General features: G+C 46.6%; 1 protein-coding gene across 4 annotated transcripts in view; it reads right to left on the minus strand.

Annotated features, from left to right (window-relative positions):
* SSH1 (slingshot protein phosphatase 1) overlaps nucleotides 1-19546 on the minus strand; it is an 80587-nt gene that overhangs the window by 33115 nt on the left and 27926 nt on the right. Inside the window, exons 1-3 of one of the 4 annotated variants that reach the window (XM_031948753.1) lie at nucleotides 11132-12214; nucleotides 3406-3509; nucleotides 1164-1228 (exon numbers count right to left, since the gene is read on the minus strand). In XM_031948753.1, coding sequence (XP_031804613.1) covers nucleotides 1164-1228; nucleotides 3406-3509; nucleotides 11132-11235 — 273 coding nt within the window. In that variant the 5' untranslated portion in view covers nucleotides 11236-12214. The other 3 variants (XM_031948754.1, XM_031948752.1, XM_031948755.1) reach the window with 3 other exon arrangements.

Consider the following 19546-nt stretch of genomic DNA (forward strand, 5'->3'; position numbering starts at 1 on the left):
CTGCTGCTATCTGCCAACCATTTCCTGGATGCTTAATTAGGATCCTTCTTCTCGGACCTCCCCTTATGTGTCGGCTCTCTCTCAGTTAGAGTCTAAGCATCCTGAGAACAAGAAATGTTTGGTTTTCGTTATGGTTTGAAATCAGCACTTAATAATGCGCTCAATACAGAGTAAATCATTAATAAATGCTGTTTCAAGCACCTAGCCATCTTATCCATTTATCCATCCACCCATCCTTCCATCCATCCATCCATCCATCCATTCATTCTTCCATCTATCCATCTATCCTTCCATCTATCCTTCCATCCATCCATCCATCCTTCCATCTATCCATCCATCCATCCATTCTTCCATTCTTCCATCTATCCATCTATCCTTCCATCCATCCATCCATCCATCCATCTATCCTTCCATCTATCCATCCATCCATCCATCCTTCCATCTATCCATCCATCCCTTCCATCTATCCATCTGTCCTTCCATCCATCCATTCATCCTTCCATCCATCTATCCTTCCATCCATCCATCCATCCTTCCATCTATCCATCTATCCATCCATCCTTCCATCTATCCATCCATCCATCCATTCTTCCATTCTTCCATCTATCCATCTATCCTTCCATCCATCCATCCATCCTTCCATCTATCCATCCATCCTTCCATCCATCCATTTTTCCATCCATCCATCCATCTATCCTTCCATCTATCCATCCATCCTTCCATCTATCCATCTATCCTTCCTTCCATCCAGCCATTCTTCCATCTATCCATCCATTCTTCCATCTATCCATCCATTCTTCCATCCATCCATCCATTCTTCCATCCATCCATCCAGATTGTCCATCTATCCATTCATTTCAGCTCCTTTCTCACCAAAATGGGTAAACTCCCACTTCGATCAGCTTTTAATTTTGACTGGATATCTTTTTGTTTTTACTTCGGCCATTTGTGCACAACCCTCCTCCTGTTCCTCTAGTGAGATTTCCTTATATCAAAGAAGAATACAGTTTAGCAACAGTAATGGACACAAATGACAAGTAATCACTTTTCTGTGAAGGGAAATCTCTCAAGGGCCTCAGGCTCGTGTCCCTCGGTGGCTCGGCTACACGGACCTGGCCCGGGCCCTGACAAGCCGGGACCTCTGCTCAATTATGTCTTCTTACCAGTTTGATTCTATCCTCACAGCGAAGAAGGTTGATCATTACTTGAAGATGCTGGGGCAGGTCACCTGTGAGGGCCACAGAAAGAGCAATCAGCGGCAATCTTGAGTCTTTCAGTCATTACTTTTGTGACTCAAAAGTCATTCAAATCTTTGGGCCCCAGGGACTGGGCTTGACAAAGCTCCCTGCTAACTATAAATCTATGATTCCACCTTGTGTTTATGGGCTGAATCCCCCGTAAGAAAGTCAGCTCCTCCAAGGCCGGGATAATTTCTTCGTTTTTGTCTCTGCGTCTCTAATGGGCAGCGAGCTACCACGGGGACAGAGGGCCAGGCCGGGACACAGGGAGACATTATCTTGAGTTCAAGTTCAACTTCAGACACTGATGAGCTATGCAACTCTGGGCAAGTCACTCAGTCCTGTTTGCCTTAGTTCCCTCAACTCTAAAATAAGCATAATAATAGTATCGCTCTCCCGGAACAAACGAAACAATAATCGTAATGTGCTTAGCACAATATATGTCATGCATTAGGTGCTGTAGAAATGCTAGATGTTACCATTACTTAGGTATTAAAACTCTATTTTGACTCTAGGGACAGCCTGTACACAAAGAAATCCTCTACCCCACCCCCTATAAACTGAAAGCATACTTATATATATGTATATGTGTGTGTGTATATATTAATACACACACACACACATATATTTTAATACGTATACATGTGTTCCAAAAGTCTTAATGCAGTTTACATGTCCACGTATGTATAGATATACACACATGTTTAAATATATTGTGCATATGTAATTGTATATATGAATAAAATTACATATATACGTTTGTAGATAATGTAGATGCAAGGGCCAGAAGGCACACAAAATTTTCCAATGTATGTTCTATATATTTCCAGTTTATTAATGTATATTAAAAGGAGAAAGAGATTCAAGGAAAGTCCTGTAAAGTATTCTGGGAATCACAGGATTATAGATTTAGAGTTATAGGGCATTGAATTCAAGTTTCTCTCCCATTTTGCAGATAAGGCAACTGAGGCCCAGAGAAGTTAAATAATTTATGCAAGCTTTTAAGTGGCTATAGAAGGATTGGAATCCAGGTCCTCCAGACTACAATTTTTGTGCCCTCTTCCCTCTCTGCCACATCACCTCTCTAGTTCAGGCAGGACACTCAAGAGTCATTTCTTGCTTCAAAGTTAACACAGAAACTGAGCGCTACAAAGCCTCACACTGCAAAGATGTTCCCTTGCAACAATTAATCCCAGAATCATCAGGTTTAGGATCATAGATCAAGAAGGCTGGCAGGGGTCCTCAAGGATCACAAAGTCCTTCTCTTTCATTTTACAGATGAGGAAACTGAGGCCCCCAAAGTGTGGGGAGATGATTGTGTCTTGGGTAAGAGTCAAGCCCAGGCTTTCCTGACCGAAAGTGCCGCTGTCTTGCTACTGCCCCATGCTATGAAGCTCCTGGCTCTCCTCTAGCAAGTGCCCTTACCTGCTCCTTATCCAGAGCCGGCCCGGCCTCCTCTCCACCCCATAACCCATGAATTCAGTGGGAGTGACTGTCGACGGCCACGGTTAGAGTGGGACTGCAAAGTAACTGTGAACGGCCACTTCTGCCGGCCCCGCCTGACAAGTGCTTCCATGCCAGGGATATTTTCCATAAGGATAAACGTGGTCAGTCAGTTGTGGCTGATTTATGGAAGTGCCGACAGATGGAAATCCCAGCCCAAGCCTGGTCCCCGTGCTCCTTCTTTGTTATTCTGAGACATTTACTGAATACCAGGCACAGAGAGCTCAGCCCTGTGCCCCCCACCTGGTTCTTCAGGGGCCCCTGCCCTCAAGGTCTCCGGCTTTCTTTTCACCAAGTGAGTTGCCTTAAAGGCAAAGGTAGAGAAGAGAATGGGCCACAGGCCCGTGGATTCCAGGCAACCAGCCCTTGGTCACAAAGTAGGGAAAGAACCCAGAGGCCACTTGGACCCTGACAAAAGTCCCCTTTATGACATCTTTGAAAAGGGTGGTAGGGAGCACATGCCCCCCAAGGCAGCCCAATGCACTTGGGGACTGAGGCGAGACAATGGGGAGAGAAGGACCCAGAGCCCAGAAGAGCTTCTAACCCTTCCTGTGTCACCCTGGACAAGAGATGGGGACTGGTTTGACAGATGACCCCTGAGCTGGGCCCCCACGGACGGAGAACAAGGATGCCCCGGGGAAGATGTCCCGGTCCGAGCACTTACCGGCGTGCTTGTGGGGCTGCTGGAGACTCCGGGGTCCTTGAGGGCTGTTTCCCTGCTGCAGAAAGAGAGCAGCGCCTTTCACCATGAAAAAACTCTCACTGAGGCTGGAAGGAGAACAGAAAACAAAACTCACACCGGCTACTAGTCCCTCGGTCCCAAGACGCAGGCTAGCGCCGCTGCAGGGGAGTCCTACAAAGGAAGGAGCCGGGCATGAAAGGTAAAGCAGCGGCGCCATGTACAGCCTGGGCCCAGTCTTCCAGGATAACCTCCCCCACCCCCTATTTTCTCCTCTTCTTCCCTTTTCCCTTCCTCCTTTTCTCCTCCTTTTTCTTTTCCCCTCTTCCCCCCTCCTCTTCCTCCCTCTCCCCACTCCTCTTTTCCTCCTTCTCTCTTTCCCCCCCTCCTCCTCCTTTACCCCTTCCTCTTCCCTCTCCCTCCTCCTCCTTTTCTCCTCCTCTTCTTCCCTCTTCATCCTCCTCCTCTTCCTTTCCTCTCCTTTTCCTTTCCCCCCCCTTCCTCCCTCTCCCCCTCCTTCTTTTCTCCTCCTCTTCCTCAGTCTTCCTCCTCCTTCTTTCCCCCTCCTCCTCTTCCCCCCTCCCTCCCACCTAATAATGGCCCAAGCTCAGAGAGTGACTAAACATCTTGCACATTCATTAACTGCACATGAGCCTCGGAACCGGCTGTGGGGTCAAGAACGCCCGCCTTTAGCCTCCGGGGGAGGAACATGAGACTGAGGTGGCTGGTTGTGGAGCCCCCGGTTGGGAAGTCAGGGGAGCGGTTGGACCGGAGCTTGGGTCTCCTCCCCGTCCGGCTGCACGTACAGCTCCAGTCTCAGGGACTTCTGGGTGCTAGGACTGAGCTGCCTGGTTCTAGATGTTCTAGGGAACTGGCAAGAAGCGAGGTGGGAGTCACACAGTCAGTGGGGAATCCCAGGACCCGGGTTCAGGTGTGGGTGATGTAGGGAACTGGCCAATTAATCAATCAATACTGATTATGGAGTTAGACGATGCTGAGGATAGAGGGCAAGACTTGAATCATAAAGACACTATCAGGGTGATCCTGGGCGGGTCTGCCTCAGTTTCCCTTTCTATAAATGGGGATAATAGCAACCAGCTCCAAGGGTGGTTGTGGAACTCAAATGAGATAATCCCTAGCCTCCAACAAGATCAAGGTCACAAACCAGGCAGGTTGTATACATTTGTACCGGTTTGATCTGCACTGATGCTGTATGTGTTTCATTATGCGCTTGCTGCGTTCCCCACCAGAATGTAAGCTTCATACTTGCAGGAGCGCCCAAGACATGAGTGGGACGGCCAATATTGAGTCCAAGGTCCTCAGACATAAGTCAATCAATGAGCATTTATTAAGTACCTACTGGCTACCAATAATTGTGCTAGACACTGAAGACAGATGGAGAAAGATGAGTCAGTCCTGGCCCCCCTACAGCTCACTTTCTGTGAGGGGAGCCAGTGAGTCCACGGCTCCAGCATAGTGTCTGGCATACAGTAGGCGCTTAATAAATATTTATTGGTTGACTGACCATATCCAGACACGGATAGACAAGACATCCAAACTATGTACAGTGTAATGGGAGGGGGCGTACTTCATCAGGTGAGGGGATGGGAAAGGCCGCATTCAGGGGCTGAAATAAGGGCTTAGTTCCAAGTTTTCCCATCACCCCCCATCACCCCCGTGTCTCTGGGAAACTCTCAGCTTCATATCAACTTTCCCACAGAGTCTATGTAATGTAGCCTAAGACTACATTACATTATTACCTTATATCATGTTAGGTTATATAGAACGGTCGAGGCAAAGAATTTAGAGAGAGAATTTGAAAGATTTCTGTGTGCAGAGAGAACATCAAAAGGATCCCTATTCCTACGATTCACGGCCTACGCTTTGTGTTCTAATCTACCATCTCTGACATCCCCTGTTCTAAGCTCCCTCCCAGTTCTGATATTCCATGTTCTAAGGAGCCTTCTAGCTCTTAGACTCTAGGTTCTAAGCTCATTACATGGTTCTAGGTAATGGAACAGAGAGCCCAGCTACCCATAAGCCAGAGTGCTCCTGCTACAGCACAGATACTTTGCCATACAGAACAGGAGTACCCTTAATGTTGGAGACAAAGTCTCCTCCTCTCCTCCTGTGTCTCCACCGACCCTCCAGCAGCCTCCCTGAGGGGGAGCCTCATCTTGGAAAAAGAGTCTTCCGCCCTTTGGGGACCAGCGGTCCCCCCACGGAAGAGATAAAGCTTTGAAGAGCACGGGAACTCTTTCTGTCCCAAAGCTTCTGCAAGTCCGACACGTTAAAAAATCTGAGTTCTAAAAATGAACAGAAGCCACGAGACTGAGGAAAAGGATCGGAGCCAGGAACACCTGGAGGATTTTGGCCAAGTTCTGCTCCTGAGCCTCAGCTTCTTCATCTGTAAAATGGGGAAAAAAATACCTGCACTACCTTAAATTTCAAGAGTCTTTTTTCTTCTTCAGGAAAGTGCTTTGCAAACCTTCAAGGGCTAGAGAGAGGAGGCTCCCATTAATGGGAAAGGTCACCCTGCCTGTGGTTCCCTATTTGACATTTAAAGCCCTTCACCACGTGACTCCAAGTCAATTGAAGCTTACTATAAGCCCAAAGTCACAAGAGTCATCTTTGTGAGTCTGGTCCCCAGACACTTTCTATCTGGACAAGCCCCTTCACCCTGTATGCCTCAGTTTCCTTATCTGTAAAATGAGCTGAAGAAGGAAGTGGCAGTATCTCTACCAAGAAAACTCCAATGGGGCCACAGAGAGGAGGATGTGATTGAAAAATGAAGAACAGCAGCATATATTTGTACCCCCCCACCCCACCCCACCACCCAGAGTAGATTATAAACTCTTGAGGGGTGAGAACCACTTGGACTGACGGGGTGGGGCTGAGGAAGAGGAACGTGGCTCCCCATCACTGAAGCCATCAAGGTGAGGATTGATGACGCTTCCTCATGGGTGCTATGGAGGAGAGTCATGCTCCAGGGCAAGGTTAGACCGCACGAGACCCTTCAGGGCCAGGTTAGGCCGGACAAGACCCGTCAGGGCCAGGTTAGGCCGGACGAGACCCTTCAGGGCCAGATTAGGCTGGATGAGACCCTTTCATCTCTGGCCCTAAGTTAGATCCAAACCAAGCTCCTTGAAATTGCTGAGCTCAAACTCCTTTCCCTCTGCTTATATCTGTATCAAACAGCAATTCGGAAGCGACGCAGGTTGGCTCTGCACAAGGGAGCCCCACCTCGGTGACCTTAGTGATTCAAATCACTAAGAAATGCATTTCTACACTGGGAGCTCCCATGGGGAGGAAAAGCAGGTCTGGATCGAACAATCAAACGAGCACATGAACGTTTGGATTAGTTTCTTCTCAATTCAAGAACTACTCCACTGGGCCCTGAATTACACTGGGTACTGGAATAACTGCAAGGTATAAAATAGAATGCTGGCCCTGGGAAATCAGAGTTCAGGACTGGCTGTGAGACAAGCCACTGACTTCTCTGGACCTCAGTTTCCCTGTCTGTAAAATTAGGAAGTTGGCTGTGATGGCTTCCCAGGTCCCCCCAGCTTTGAATGAAATCCCACTTCTGACACTATGCGAGCACAGACAGGTCACTGAGCTTTGATTTCCTCACTGCAAAGTGAAGAGGCTGAGCCAGGTTATACGGCCTCTACACGAAAACCCCCTTCACTCTCAGCCTGTGATTCCATGAGGCTCTGGACCATCCATTATTCCAAACACCCTCACAGGAATCACAAAGTCAGGATTGGGTCATAGTTTGTTGATCTAAGGAAGCGATGGGAATGAGCATTCATTAAGCACCTACCATGGGCCAGGTGATGGGAACAAGCATTCATTAAGCACCTACCATGGGCCAGGTGATGGGAAAGAGCATTCATTAAGCACCTACTATGTGCCAGGCTCTGTCCCCAGCAAATATTACCTCATTTCAATTTGAGATGAAGGACCTCAGAGGCTACATGGTCCAATTTGCCAATGAGGAAACTGAGGCCCCAGGAAGTCAGACTTGAAGGTAGACAATCTTCACTTCTCCCACCCAGAAGGGATTTCTCTGAGACCACGCCATGAAGACTGTGATAGAAGAAGGACTGGAATCCCTACTTTCTACTTCAATTTCTCACCCTTTTACTTGGGCCTTTTCCTCATTGTTAGGGCCAGATTTTCCAAAGTCTTCAAACAGGATGAGTGATCGCGAACCTCGCCTTGCTCGGCAGCCTCACACTCACCCACGATCGATCGAGAAAGGAGTCCTCAAGCCCCCGTCTGGGACGACCGATGCTCCAATGGGTTCGTTTCAGCACGGTTGGAGCTCCCCGTAAACTCTTCCCTCGCCTCTCCCCCAATCGCCCACTTCGGGGCTAGACGGTGAAGAATTAGTCTTCTTCAGAGTCCAGGTCTCTGACTCCTGACTGGGCACCCGGGACCCCCGCCACCAAGCGTCCAGACCCCGAGGAGAACAATGTCCTTCCACGCCTGCCCTGGGTACATCAAAGTGGATGCGGAAGGAAGGAGAGCCGGGAGGGGAGGGAAGGCTTTCCCATCCAACAGCCATCTCTTTTGTTCAGGACTTTTAAAAACAACAAACCCTTCCCCCCTCCCTCCACAGCCCATTGGAAGTGGTCAACCTTACAGCCATTCTCAGTGACCTCTGCTGGGTGAATCACAGACAAAAATGACCCCGTCTCCCTTCCTCTCCCATCCCCCCAAAGGAAACGCTGCGACACACAAAGGACCAGCTCATTCTGTGCTACAAGCGGAGCCCCAGAGCTGGAAGTGACCTCAGAGGACGTCTAACCCCTCACCCAACAGAAAAGGAAACTGAGGCCTGGAGAGGACAATCACGCCACCCCCAAATCGGCCAGTCAGGGCAGGGGCAGGATCCAAACCCAAACTCCAGCTCTTTGACTGCGAATCCAGGGCTTTTTCCACTCAGGACGAGCCGACGACCTCCATGTAAGTGCCGGGCGCTTCCCTCCCTCTGATGGAGGGCAACCAGACAGCATCGATTGCTGCCTTTTAACCCACTGCCTCTGTTCTCCCGGGCGATCAATGAGAGCCACTTACTGGAAGAACATTTCACAGGGAGGCAGCCGGGCAGCGCATTAGCCAGGGGGCCGTGAGGTCATGCTCCATTCGAGAGCTCAGGGGGCCGGGCCAAGCACACAAAGGCAAGGCAAGGCCGGCCACAGGATGCTTGGGCAGCAGGGAGCCCGAGCTCCCGGGCTCCGGGTTCCCCAAGGGGACCGACTGGACCCCCCCACGAAGGACTCGGACCCCCGCGGAATTCCCCTTACGGGGAAGGACGGAAATTTAATTCATTGGGATTTCAAAGCATCCTTTTGTGGAGTCTCTTAAGAAAAATGCATTCTTTTGATAGCCCACACTCCCCTAGCTCTGTGAAACATATAATTCATATTCATTCTCTCTCTCTCTCTCTCTCTCTCCTTTGTGTGTGACTTTCCTTCCTCTGTCTGTCTCCATGTCTCTCTCATCTTTCTGTGTCTCTACTCTCAGTCTCTGTGTATGTCTCTCTCTCCTCTGTCTCTGTCTCTTTGTCTCTCTTTCTGCCTTCCCCCTCCCCCCTCCTCCTTCTTCCCCCTCCCTCCCTTTCTGGCTCTCTCTGTCTCCCTCCTCCCCCATCTGTCTCACACACACACACACACACACACACACAAAGAGAGAAAAATGATTCTGCTCATTCCCACCCAGTTAGAGATCACAGAGCACAGGTACAATGTCAGAAAACACACCCAGAATTTCAAAACAGATGAAATCCAAAAATATACTAAATATACCTAGAAAACCGGAGGAACCAGAGATCCTCGGCGTAAGGGGATGAATGTGACCTTCTAGGCGACTCTGAAAACGTTCCGAGAGTCTTCAGGAATTTAAAAGGCCGGAGGAGGAAGCCCTTGCTGGGCTTGACCCCGAGACGGAGCCAGAAGCTGGGGGGACGTTGCAGAGAACCAAGCTTAGGCATCTTTGGTAGGAAAGCATTTCCCACAGCACATTGGGCTCCCCACCCATGGAGGTCCACGAACCAAGACTGGACCCGTAACCCCTTGAGGGGAATGGGCCGAGAGAATTCTTTTTTGGGGGCCAGTCAGAGATCACAGGAGACTACTGAGATCTCGCCCACGTCTGAGCCCGTGATGATTCAATCCTGACTTTTGCCAGTGGAGGGGCACTGGACTTGGAGTCAGGCTGTTAAGTCCTGTCTCGTGCTTATTAGTTGTGTAACCTTAGACGAGTTACTTAAAACTTCCCGGGGCCTCAGTTTCCTCACCTACAAAGAGAGGTCTGGGCGGATGGGCTTAGGAGGTTCCCTCAGTTCAATGTTTATATTTTCATCACTCACCCAAGTGCCCGCTCTGTGCCAGGCTCTACGCAAAGTGCTGAGGATACAAAAGGTGGAAAAAGACAGTCCCTTCCAGATGTAGAGGATTTTTCTGTTCTGATGCAGATTGAGCCAAGAGAGACCCTAGTGGTCATTCCAGTCCCATCCCTTCCTTTTTACAGAAGAGGGACCAGAAGCCCCCCAAACAAGGCATTTACTTGGATCCGCCCAAGTCATCAGCAACCACCCAAGCCGAGTCCAGGCTTCTGCCTCCAGATCTCCCCCAGCACCCTGTGCCCCACGGAGTCAGAGACACCTTGGAAGCATCCAGCTTACTTTCTTATTTTACAGTTAGGGACACTAAGGCCCAAAGAAGGTCCACGACTTTTTCATGGAGTAGGAAATAACAATATGGCAAGCAAATGACAGATGACAATATGATCCTAAATCTTTCCTCTACACAGAGGAAACTTTGCCTCAGAGAAACTCAGTTAGGGAAACTGAGGACCAGATACGACCCTCGCTTACTAATTTAGCTTCTCCATGGGAGTGTGAGTGTGTACAAACATATAAAATCTTGGCATCTCTGCCTAAAGAAACAGATTCACTGACCTAGCTCTTAATATTCTCACCTCTTCCTCCCCCTCCTTTCTCCTTCTCCCTCTCCATCCCTTTCTCTCTCCCTCTCTTTCTGTCTGTCTCTCTCTCTTCCTTTCTCTCTGTGTCTCTTTTTTCCTTACCCCCATCCCCATCTCAAGAAAGATTTTGTTCTGCCCCCATAAATGCTCAAAACAAGCCATCAGACTCAGAAACTCTGAGCTGGAGGCCCTGACACTGTCTAGCCCCGCTCCCACATTTTGCTGATGAGAGAGGCCTATCCTGCGCCCCCCGGATGGTGGATGGCAGAGCAGAGATTTGAACCTGAGACCTCCGTTTGCAGTCACTGCACTCTCCATCACTCCACAGTCTCCTGGCCTTATAGTCCTCATCCTGAATGTAATAATAACCACAATAATAACAATACCAGCTAACTGCGCTAAAAGCCTTATAATTTTTTTTATCTCCTTCGATCTTCAAAACCACCCTGGGAATAGGTGCTACTATTGCCCCCTTTTACAGATAAGGAAATTGAGGCAAACTGGGGATAAGGAAGTTGTCCCAGTGGGAGAAGCTTCCCAAGCCCCCATCACTCTCTAAGAAACACACAAGACTTAAGTTTAGGCACAAAGCTATAAAACCCTCAGTCTCCATCCTGTTCCCAAACCCCAGCCCTCCAGACGTCAGCCAGAGCAGCCCAGGCCTCCGGGAAACCAGGGCCAGTAGGAAGCAGGTGGAGGGGGGGAGCATACGTACAGGTGGGGCCGGGGAAGGTCCCGGCAGCGGGGATGCGGCGCGGGCTGCAGAGAGAGGCAGAAGTCGGCCAGGTTCAAGGGGCTCATCCCGGAGGGGCCGCACATGCTCACATCTTCCCAAGTGACTCTCCTTCCCCCAGCCCCTACAGAGCGACCCCCAAGTGGGCCCACGATCGGGGCAGAAATCAGCTCGGCCGGTTACTGGGCCTGGAGGCCCGATGACCTGTGTCTGGAGACCCAAGCGAGCGAGAGGCAAATGGCTCGCCTGTAATCTGGGGCTGAAAATGCACTTGTCTTGGTATTTCCTGATGAAAGAAGGCCATTCAGGCAGGGGCAGGCAGCTGAAGGTCCTCTCATCACTTTCCTCCCACAGACTTTTTTTTTTTTGTCGTCGGCTTTAAAAGCAGCTCAGTGGGTCTTGGGAAGGGGGAAGTGCAGAAAAACAGCTGGGGCTCAAAAGAGCAAATCCCCCGACAATTTGGACCCCGGTAGATAAAAAGGGCTTCTCTCAACCACATCTACAGGTTTGAGCAAACTGATCCTTAAAGGTCCCTTCCAATTCCAACGGTCTGGGTTCTAACTTTCCGGATTCTAAGGTTCCTTCCAATGATCTCGTTTCTAACGTTCTTCAGTCTAACCTTTGTCCTTCACACCGCTCCAATTCCCTTCCAATTAAGGTCCCATTCAGCTTTAACAATCTGAATTATGACATTTTATGGTCTCCCAGTCTAGGTTCTAAGGTTTCTAGGTTCTAGTATTCCATGCTCTAAGATTCGAATCCAACATCCTATGTTTTGTGGTTACTTCTAGATCGAATGGTTTGGTTTTTAATATCCTTGTGTCTAACATTCTTTGTTCTTTTTTTTTTTTTTTTAAATCACATTCTAAGGTCTTTTAAGAAATGGTTCAAACAAGTCTTTGTACTCTATTCTAACATCTTATATTCTAAAGTCCCTTCCAGCTTTAACAATCTGGGTTTTAGGATTCTCTGTTCTAAGGTACCTTCCAATTTTTGACGATCCGGATTCTCGTATTCCATATTCTAAAGCAGTGGTTCTCAAAGTATGGTCTAGAGAATCCTGGGGATCTCTGAAACCCTTTTAGAGGGTCTACAAATTCAAAAATAGTTTTTATTTCCAATATGGTAAATGTCTATAAATATAATCCAGATAAACAAAAATGCTTTGGAGAGATCCTCAATCATTTTTTAATAGGATAAAGATACTGAAAACAAAAGTTTGAGAACCACTGTTCTAAAGTCCCTTCCAGATTTGATAGTCTAGCTTCTACTATTCTATGTTCTAAGATTTCATATCTAAGATCCCCTATAACTCCAAAAGACTGAATTATGACATTCTATGATCTAACAGTCCATGTTCATGGACTAATAGTTCATGGAAAGTGTTCTAGCTTTAACAGTCTGGGTTCTAGCATTCTATGTTCTAAGGTTCTAAAGACTCATTTAGTTCTAATTGATTTAATTATACAATCAATGGTCTAAAAGTATCGATGTCTTATAGTTCCTTCCAGCTTTGACAGACTAGTTCTACTATCCTATGTTCTAAAATTTTATATCCTAAGGTCCCATATAATGCCAAAAAACTGAATTATGACATTCTATGGTCTAATAGTCCATGTTCTAAGTTTTTGTCCAGCTTTGACATTAGCATTCTATATTCTAAGGTCCTAAAGTCCCATCCAGTTATCATGGATTTATTCCTATAATTTATGATCTAAAAGCCTATGTCCTAAGGTTCCTCTAATTTTGACCATCTGGATTCTAACATCCCATGATCTAACATCCTATGTTTTAGATTCCTTCCAGCTTTGACAGTCTGGGTTCTAACATTCTATGATCTAATACCTCATGTTCTACATCTCTTCCATCTGTGACAGCCTGGGTCTATTCTACAGTCTAAGGTCCAATTCTGCTCTAATGGGCTGCATCCTCATATTCGACAGTCTAATGTTCTTTGTCTTGACATCCCACGTTCTGAGATTGTTTCTGACATTCTAAGACCCAAGTTGACCGAGTCCTAGTGTGAATACCTGATGTTCTGAGTCAAAAATCACAATCCCATTACATTGTCAATGACTCTATCACTTAGCATTTCTAAAGCACTTAGTATTTACAGAATGCTTTTCTATCATATTTTTTATTCACTATCAGGGAAAACAAAAAGGGGGAGACTGATTGACAGTGAGCCGAGCTCCTTGTGGGGCAGCCGCTTTTTAGCTCAGCATCCCACAAAGTGACCCACAGGCAGCAAGGAAGTTATCAATGAATAGCCCTTTTGGGGGCAAACAACCTAAAAGCCCAAAGCCCCAAACCAAAGCCCAAGACCACTATCATTGTGCTTGGATATGACAGCATCCCTAGGCCTCTGACTAATGGAAATCAACCAGAGGAGCACACGCCTGAGTCAGCATCCTGGTTCTCGATGAAGAATTAGGAAAGAAGAGCCAGAAAGTCGGGAGCTCTGACTTTTATTCCTGACTCAGCCATGATTTCTTTCTCTTTTTTAAAAAGCTTTTTATTTTCAAAAAAATATCTATAGATAGATTTCAACATTCACTCTTGCAAAAGGGTGTTGGAACACCCTTCCAATTTTCCAATTTTTTTTCTCTCTCCTTTATCCCCATCTCCTCCCTTAGATAGATGTGCAATTTTATTTCCAAATTACCAGGCTGCACAAGAAAAATCAGATCAAAAAGGAAAAAAATAAGAAAGAAAACAAAATGCAAGCGAACGACAACAAAAAAATGAAAATACCATGTTGTGATCCACACTCCCATAGTCTTCCCTCTGGATGCAGATTCAGCCAACCGTTTCTCCATGTGACCTCTAGCACTCTAACCTTTAACCTCTTTGGAAAATGAGAAGCTAAGACTGGAGAACTCGACCAGAAAGTCCATCCCACTTTTTCTAGGTTCCATGTTGGTTGAACTGAACCATGCTCAATGGAGAAATCAATGCCCCCGAGCATCAGCTTCCTCATCTATTAAACCACTTGTATGAAATAAATGGAATTAAAAGCCTTGGAAGAAACGGGAAATGGAACATACTATGTTCTGGAATAACAACCATGGGCAAATCTGAGCGATTTTAAGTGTGCAAACACATTATGCAAAGTAGGTCAGCAGAATACACAATAACAGCACAAGTCAGAAGAGCTAAGTGGAGAAGGGAAACATTTATTAGACATTTACTCGCAGCAGGCCCTGTGCTGCCTGGTAATAATCCTGAGGGGAGGTGCTGCCATTAGCCCTATTTTACAGAGGGAGAAACTGAGGTGAACCAAGGTAAAATGGCTTGACCAGGCAAATAGCAAGAAAATATCTGAGATTACATTAGAATTTAGGTTTTCTTAACTCTAAACCTACAACTCTATCCAGTATTACTGGGATCAGAGTCTCAGCAGTGGTCTCTTAAGGGGAAAAGGTTTCATTCTTTACATAATAGTCTTCCTTCCTTCTTTCCTCCCTTTTCTTCCTTCTTTCTTCCCTTCCCTTTCTCCATCCCCCTTTCTTTCCTGCCTTCTTCCTCCCTTCCCTTTCCTTCCTTTACTTCTCTCCCTTATCTTTTCTTCCCTCTTTACCTCTTTTTTCCTTCCTTCTCCTCTTTTTCTTCTTCCCACCTTTTCTTTTCTTCCTTCCTTCCCTTCTTCCCATCTCTTTTTCCTTCCTCTCTTCCCTTTCTCCCTTAATTATCTTCTTTCTTCCTTTCCATTCTTTCCTTCCTTTCCCTTCACTCCTTTTTCTTTGTCCTTTATCTTTCTTTCCTTCCTTCTCCTCTTCTTCTGATCTTTCCTTTTCTTCCTTCCTTCCCATCTCTTTCCTTCCTCTCTTCCCTTTCTCCCTTAATTATTTTCTTTCTTCCCTTCCATTCTTTCCTTCCTTTCCCTTCACTCCTTTTTTCTTCACTTCTCTTTCTTTGTCCTTTATCTTTCTTTCCTTCCTTCTCCTCTTCTTCCGATCCTTCCTTCCTTCCCATCCCTCTTTTTCCTTCCTCTTTCCTTTCTCCCTTTCTTATCTTCTTTCTTCCTTCCTTTTTCCTTTCCTTTCACTCCTTTTTTTCTTCACTTCCTTTTCTTTGTCCTTTTATCTTTCTTTTCTTCCTTCCCCTCCTTTTTTCTTTTTCTTTCTTCTTTCCTCCTTTCCCTTTCTTCCTTCCAATTCAGTTCTTTTTTTGACTACTACATCATGACAATACTCTCCAAGCAGAAGCTCCAGGTATCTCTGTGGGTTCTGAGCCTGATGGCTCAGAAAATCAGAACGTTCTGTGGTAATTAAGCAAGGCTGGATAACGGAGCCTTAGTGTCCCTCTGTGTCCCTCGTGGAGCTCCTAGAGAGGGAGTCTCAGAGGCGTCCCCAGCCCGGAGTTCGCCATCCAGGCCATTCCAAGCTTGAGCTCCATTACAGTCTGGGTCATTAAAAGCCAGAAGAAAGACTAATCACAGAGCTAGTTGTCCTAGCCTTCTCATCCATTATTTATGGAAAGCAAACAAAGAAAAGTGATGATTCAGGCAAACAGAATCTCTCAGCCAGAGAAAGCTCTGGGGCTTCAGGTTTTCCTCCAGCCAAGGGGACAATTAGAGACGCCAGGTGCCTGGCCCTACCAGGAAGGGGTACCTCAGTCTTTTTTTCTGGGGCATGACTGAGAGCCCAAGAAGACATTTAGAGCTGCGGGAGGAGCCTTAGAACAGGGGATGTTGGGGCTGGGAGGGAGCTTAGAACAGGGGATGTCAGGGCTGGGAGGGAGCTTAGAACAGGGGATGTCAGGACTGAGAGGGAGCTTAGAACAGGGGATGTCAGGGCTGGGAGGGGCCTTAGAACAGGGGATGTCAGGGCTGGGCGGGGCCTTAGAACAGGGGATGTCAGGACTGGGAGGGGCCTTAGAACAGGGGATGTCAGTGTTAGGTAAGTCCTTAGAACAGGAGATATCAAAGCTGGGAGGGACCTTAAAACAAGGGGTGTCAGAGATGGAGGGAACTTAGAACAGGGGATATCAGAACTGGAAGGAACTTTAGAATGAGGGATTTCAGGTCTAGGAGGAACCATAGCACATAAGAAGAATAGTTAAAATGTATATTTTGCCTTATGGTTTGCAAAGTCTTTTACAGATGTAATCCTCAATCCTCACAAAAAACTATGAATATTCCCCCCACTTTACAAGTTAAGTGAGTTGTCCAGGATCACACAACTAACAAGTATCCAGGGGAAAATTTGAACTCAGGTCTTTCAGGCTCTAAACTCAGTGCACCATCTCTAACAGAATTTTAAGGCAGGAAAAGGCATTCGAGATCGGCACTCTAAGTTCATATTTTAAGGACAGATCATCTCTCGCATCCTTTCCGCTGATATTCCTTGTTGTTCAATTGTTTTCCATTGTGCTCACCACCCTGAGACCCCATTTGGGGTTTTCTTGGCAGAGACACTGGAGGTATTTCCCATTCCTTCTCTGGCTCATTTTACGGATGAGGAAACTGAGGCAGATTCGGTGAAGTGACTTGTCCAGGATTGCGCAGCTGGGCTGGATGTCAACCCAGGAAGCTGAGTCTGCCTGCCTCCAAACTTGGGCTCCATTATGACTCCTGGCACCACACAGCTGCCCAATCTGAGCCAAAAGAGCTAAGAATGTCATCCTTCCACCGAGGATCCCAAGGACGTCTCCCTCCTAGGGGCTGCGTGGGGGACAATGACAGATAAACCAACACCTACCAAAATATGGCGGCTCTTGGGAAAAGGGGCTGAAGGAGCACTCGGGACTGTGCTTGGGTGTGATATCATCAAGAAGCGCAAAGTGGGCTAAGCCGAGCGAAGAAATAAATCGCCCCTCGGGGAACACTCACACACGGCTTTGTCTCCTTCAATTCAATCCGATAAATATTTAAAGGCCTTCCCTTCGAGCTGGAGAGACTGGGCAGAACCCAATGAAATCCTCCATGGCCATAAATAAGCTTATTTATGTTCCGCCCGGGAAGGGCAACTCAGCCACACTTGATGCTGAGTAATTTGGGGGTGACCTGTCAAGTGGGGGGGGGCCTCAGCTCCTAGAAGTGGGTGCTGGACCCGGCCTTGGGAGGAAGCCAGAGGGAGGCTGTTCCAGGAGGTCGCTCATAGGGGACGGGGCAGGTTGGTGTGACCAGAAGGGAGGGAGGGCGAAGAGGGGCATTATGGGAAAGGAGGATAGGGGCCAGACTGAGCAAGGCTCAAGCTGCGAGTGCCAGGTGGGAGGTTTTGTATTTGAGCCAAGGGGCAAACAAGGAGATTTTTAAGGAGTTAGGGTGAAGTGGTTGGGGCCATGTTTTAGGAGAATCCATTTAATATCCAGAGATGGGAGAGAACCAAATCAATAAGCATTTATTAAGTGCCTACTATATACCAGGCACTGGGCTAAATATTGGGAATATAAATAAATTTATTATTAATATGTTATGTTTCTATTAAATACACATTTTATATATTGTATATAAATTATATTAATATAAATATTATATTATAGATCTTATATAAGAATATAAAGAACCTCAAGAAGCTCACAATCCAATGGGAGACAACACACAGGCAACTATGTACAAACAGTATACAGAGGATAAATTAGGAGCTAATCAGCAGAGGCATTAAGGGGATCAGGAGAGTCCCCAGCAGCCATTGCGAGGTCCAGTGTGAGGTGATGAGGGTCTGCACCACGAAGGCCACCATAGGGAGTGAGCATCGGTGAGGAGATTCGAACGCAGGACCTCTGACTCCAGAGGATCTCACCACAGCAGGAAGTGTACCCAGAGCTGCCTCGGCTGTGGGGAACGAGGTTTGGGGAGGGGGGAGCTGACTGGGGGTACAATGAGGGTACTGCAGAGAGGTGTGGAGGAAAAAGGCTTTAGATGTTCCCCCCCATCTCCTCTCCCAGAACGGAGCTTTCTTATAGCAAGGCAGCAAATAATCTGCCCAGAGCTTGCTTTTTGTGTGTTTTGCATGTGATTGCCCCCTTTAGGTGATAAGTTCCTTCAGAGAAGGGATTATCTTTCCTTCTTTTTGTCTCAATGCTTAGCACAGTGACTGGTATATACACAGTAGGCACTTAATAAATGTTTACTGATTGAAGAGCTTGTAAATGCTTTTCTCTACCCAAGATACAAATATCGGTCTCCCCTCTTACTGCGAGTTCATTGAGAGTGAGGATTATCTTTTACCTTTCTCTATATCTCCACCGCTTAGCACAATACCTGGCATACAGTAGGTGCTTAATAAATGTTTACTGATTAACTGGAAGGAACCTCAGAAACTAGCTAATCTAACCCAAGCCTAACAACAATTTTCTCACTAACAAGTGTCCTTCTATCAAATCTTTGCTTAATGATTACCAGGAATGGGGAACTCATTACCCACTGTAGCCATCCAATTTATCCCACTGAACTTCAACCACATGAGGAGCCGGTCAGACCTTGGACCTTCCCATTATCACCCACAAGGGTCCCATCTCCACATTCATGAACTCTGAAGTTTCTTTAGATGATAATAATCATACATGATCCCATCTTTCCCTTTGCTGTCTGACCTTAACTGTTCTTTTACCTCCAATCCTCCAGCTCTCTGCTCTTTCCAGTCATAACCCCTGAACTAGCCACCCTTCCTTCTCCTTCATCCATCTTGACCCCTTGGGAACCAGTTCCACTGACCTCTTAATGTAGCAACACGGATTAATTAAATAATTAATTAATATTCACAATATTAGCTGCAAAAGAAAGGGGCAGCTGGGGGGTACAGTGGCAAGAATACAATTCCTGAAATCAGAAGGATCCAAGTTCAAATTCAACCTTAGATACTTCCTAGTTGTGTGACCCTGGGTAGGTCACTTAACCCTAAGTGCAAACTTTTTTTCTTTCTTTCTTTTTTGCAGAATTATTTTTTAAATTCACTTTTCTTTTTTTTTTTTTAATAAAGTTTTTTTTTTTTCAAAACATACGCACGGATAACTTGACAACACCGACCCTTGCCTAGCCTTGTGTTTCAGATTTTCTCCCCCTTCCCCTACCCCCTTTCCTAGATAGTAAGCATTCCAATCTATGTTAAAATATATCTTAAATCCAATATGTTCAAACATATTTATACAATTTTCTTGCTGCACAAGAAAAACCAGATAAAAAAAGAAAGTAAATGAGCAAACTTTTTTTTTCAAAAATAAGTTATAAGCTTTACGAGCTTAAGATTTGGGGGACAGTCTGTATAAACCCATAATACGTTTGTCTTCCCCAGAGAACGTAAGCTCTCTGAGGGCAGGGATTATGTCACTCCTCGTTCTGGCGTCCCCCACACTGAGACCGGGATCTGGCACACAGTAAGTGCCTAATCAATGTCTGTTGAGCCCTTTACCAACCACCATCTTAGTTAAATAAAACCAGGTGGACATTTTTGT

This window comes from Sarcophilus harrisii, chromosome 1, assembly GCF_902635505.1.
Source record: "Sarcophilus harrisii chromosome 1, mSarHar1.11, whole genome shotgun sequence".
In the NCBI taxonomy this organism is placed as follows: Eukaryota; Metazoa; Chordata; class Mammalia; order Dasyuromorphia; family Dasyuridae; genus Sarcophilus; species Sarcophilus harrisii.